Source organism: Penaeus japonicus, unplaced genomic scaffold, assembly GCF_977035675.1.
Source record: "Penaeus japonicus unplaced genomic scaffold, GWHDUDI00000001_assembly GWHDUDI00000036, whole genome shotgun sequence".
Classification (NCBI taxonomy): domain Eukaryota; kingdom Metazoa; phylum Arthropoda; class Malacostraca; order Decapoda; family Penaeidae; genus Penaeus; species Penaeus japonicus.
In genome coordinates this window covers 10414310-10416809 of record NW_028234438.1, presented here as the reverse complement: position 1 = coordinate 10416809, position 2500 = coordinate 10414310, and the positions used below count along the sequence as shown (strand labels likewise).

Genomic DNA, 2500 nt, shown 5'->3' with positions numbered 1-2500 from the left:
GAGAGGGATGGAAGAATAGAGGGATGGAGGAAGAGAGGGATGGAAGAATAGAGGGACGGAGGAAGAGAGGGGTGGAAGAAGAGAGGGATGGAGGAATTATTGATACAGGGTATTAAGGTCAGACAGATATAAATGTAACCTGACAAGTTGCATAACTCAGGAAGGAGAGGGAGGGAGGGAGGGAGGGAGGGAGGGAGGGAGGGAGGGAGGGAGGGAGGGAGGGAGGGAGGGAGGGAGGGAAGGAGGGAGGGAGGGAAAGAGAGAGGGAGAGAGGGAGAGAGAGAGAGAGAGAGAGAGAGAGAGAGAGAGAGAGAGAGAGAGAGAGAGAGAGAGAGAGAGAGAGAGAGAGAGAGAGAGAGAGAGAGAAATAAAGTTCACTTGAACATAAAGCTTTGAGACAAAAAGAGATCAAGAAATATAACTTTTACAAATACCTGAATTACTATAGAAGATCCCCTTATAGGGTGATGTTAATAAATAATTGTTTATTAGTATTTGTGAGTACCACAGCTTAAAACAATATGTATCATTTAGTTATGTATGTATGTATATATCACATAAGTTTATATTCAAATATATGTTATTGCCTCATACTGGAAGACTAGTTTAGAATAGATGTAAAATATTCATATGTATGCATTATTGCTTCTATTTTGAAAGCATCAGTTCCAATTTGGGGATGGTAATTCAGAACACTAGGCCACTGATCCTATAGAAAAGGCCACTTATAGATACAAATGTTTAAAAATGTGTAAATAAAAGCCAAGCACTAAACTACAAACAAATGCATTCCATCTAAATGTCTTACAACCACAAAAAGGGTATATATTATATCTCAATGACATCCATTCACACTAGTTTCCCAAACACAGTGACTACTTCCAATATTGATTTATGAGAGTATTCACACCTTCCCCTTTGCAATGGACATAGTCTACAGGATTAATAGATACCACAAGTATTGATAAGAGTTTATATATCATCACAGTCTTTATTGTGTACCAAAATTCTAAGCGGACTCATAAATTCCCTGAGAGCATTATGTACCATACAGAAAGTATCATTATAGATGTTAGAAATGTAAGAAACTCTCTGAAAACAAAGTACCTGCTACTTTATAGAAATAAATAATAATTAATACGTAAAACACTAAATAATAGACTTTCAATAATTATACCAATAATTTTGACTGATAAATATATATATATGCACTGGATGACATTACTAAAACAAACATCCTTATCACTCCAGCTTAATTTTTATTTTTGTAATATGTATATATATGTATAACAGATATCTCTCCATGAATAGAAACTCATACATCATTTTAGATGGCAAATTCAGATTCAAATAACATATCAGGTAATTTAGCAAATTTAGTTGGAAAATTCAGATTCTACTGTAACTCCTTCTGAACTAATGAAGGTTATCAAAGACAATTTGGAAACTTGACATCTTACTGATCTTGGAAAGAATGTGTCTACATTACTGCTATCTAAATTATTAATATTTTATACATGGGTAAACTGTATGTATTCACCATGACTTTGGCTCTGTTAAAATTGCATTTTGATTATTATTCACCCCTATATTTGAAATTTCACTTTCTGACATGCCTTGCTTTCAAAGAGTTTGCTGTACACCTTGTTAAGGAAGAGAAAAATACATCCTCATAATTGATTGAAAGCCCACAATAACTACATGTAATATCACAGAAATTCTCTGACATATGTTACATAAAAGAATAAAGAATGAAGCTATACCACATAAAAAATACAGCTAACAAAATATCTATTTCTGTACCTTTTTTTTAGTTAAAAAAGGGTTATATGTTCCTATGCATTACAATGAACATATTCCCACTCAGATACTGAAACAGATCTATTTTTACTATTGACAGACATGATATTTCATAAACATCTATATTAATAGAGTAACATTTGACTAATAATAGACTTATTATTTGAAAAAGCAATAATTCTTAAGTCCCCAAATCCTCAAAACCAGTACTTAACCAAACTTTAACCATCATCCTTGGAACATACAGGTCTTCCTTGCTCTGAAGTTCCAGATTTCTCTTTGGGCGAGTCCCTTGGTGGTAAAAAGCTGGAAACAAGAAACATTAAATCTGATGATGAATACACGATATATATGTCAATGTCAAGCATTAACCCACTGAGGACAGAGACTAGACCATCCACTATGGTTTTGTTTTATCAGTCTTTTCCTACAAATAGATGGTTCTACCTGATCTTAATTGTTTATTCCTTTCTTTGAAGTTTCAGGAAATAAAAGTTTTCATTTCTATAACTATCTTCACTGCTACTATTAGTATACGGGCTCTCAAAATTTTTAATTTTATGTATCCCTTGAAGTTTTTCAGTGTTGGTCAGGTACCCATACCTCAAAATGCAGTACCAAGTAGGGGTGAGTTGGCAACTAGGACACTAGGGCCTCCATGGATAGGGGGTATGGGACTAGGTGAGAGGAAGCAATGATT

General features: G+C 34.4%; 1 protein-coding gene across 2 annotated transcripts in view; it reads right to left on the bottom strand.

Moving 5' to 3' along the window:
• Positions 1 to 2500, bottom strand: part of LOC122249343 (uncharacterized) — a 17765-nt gene that overhangs the window by 4651 nt on the left and 10614 nt on the right. For both annotated transcript variants that reach the window (XM_043010113.2, XM_043010114.2), the window contains exon 9: positions 2046 to 2106. In XM_043010113.2, the coding sequence (XP_042866047.2) occupies positions 2046 to 2106 (61 nt within the window). The remainder of the gene's footprint in view (positions 1 to 2045; positions 2107 to 2500) is intronic.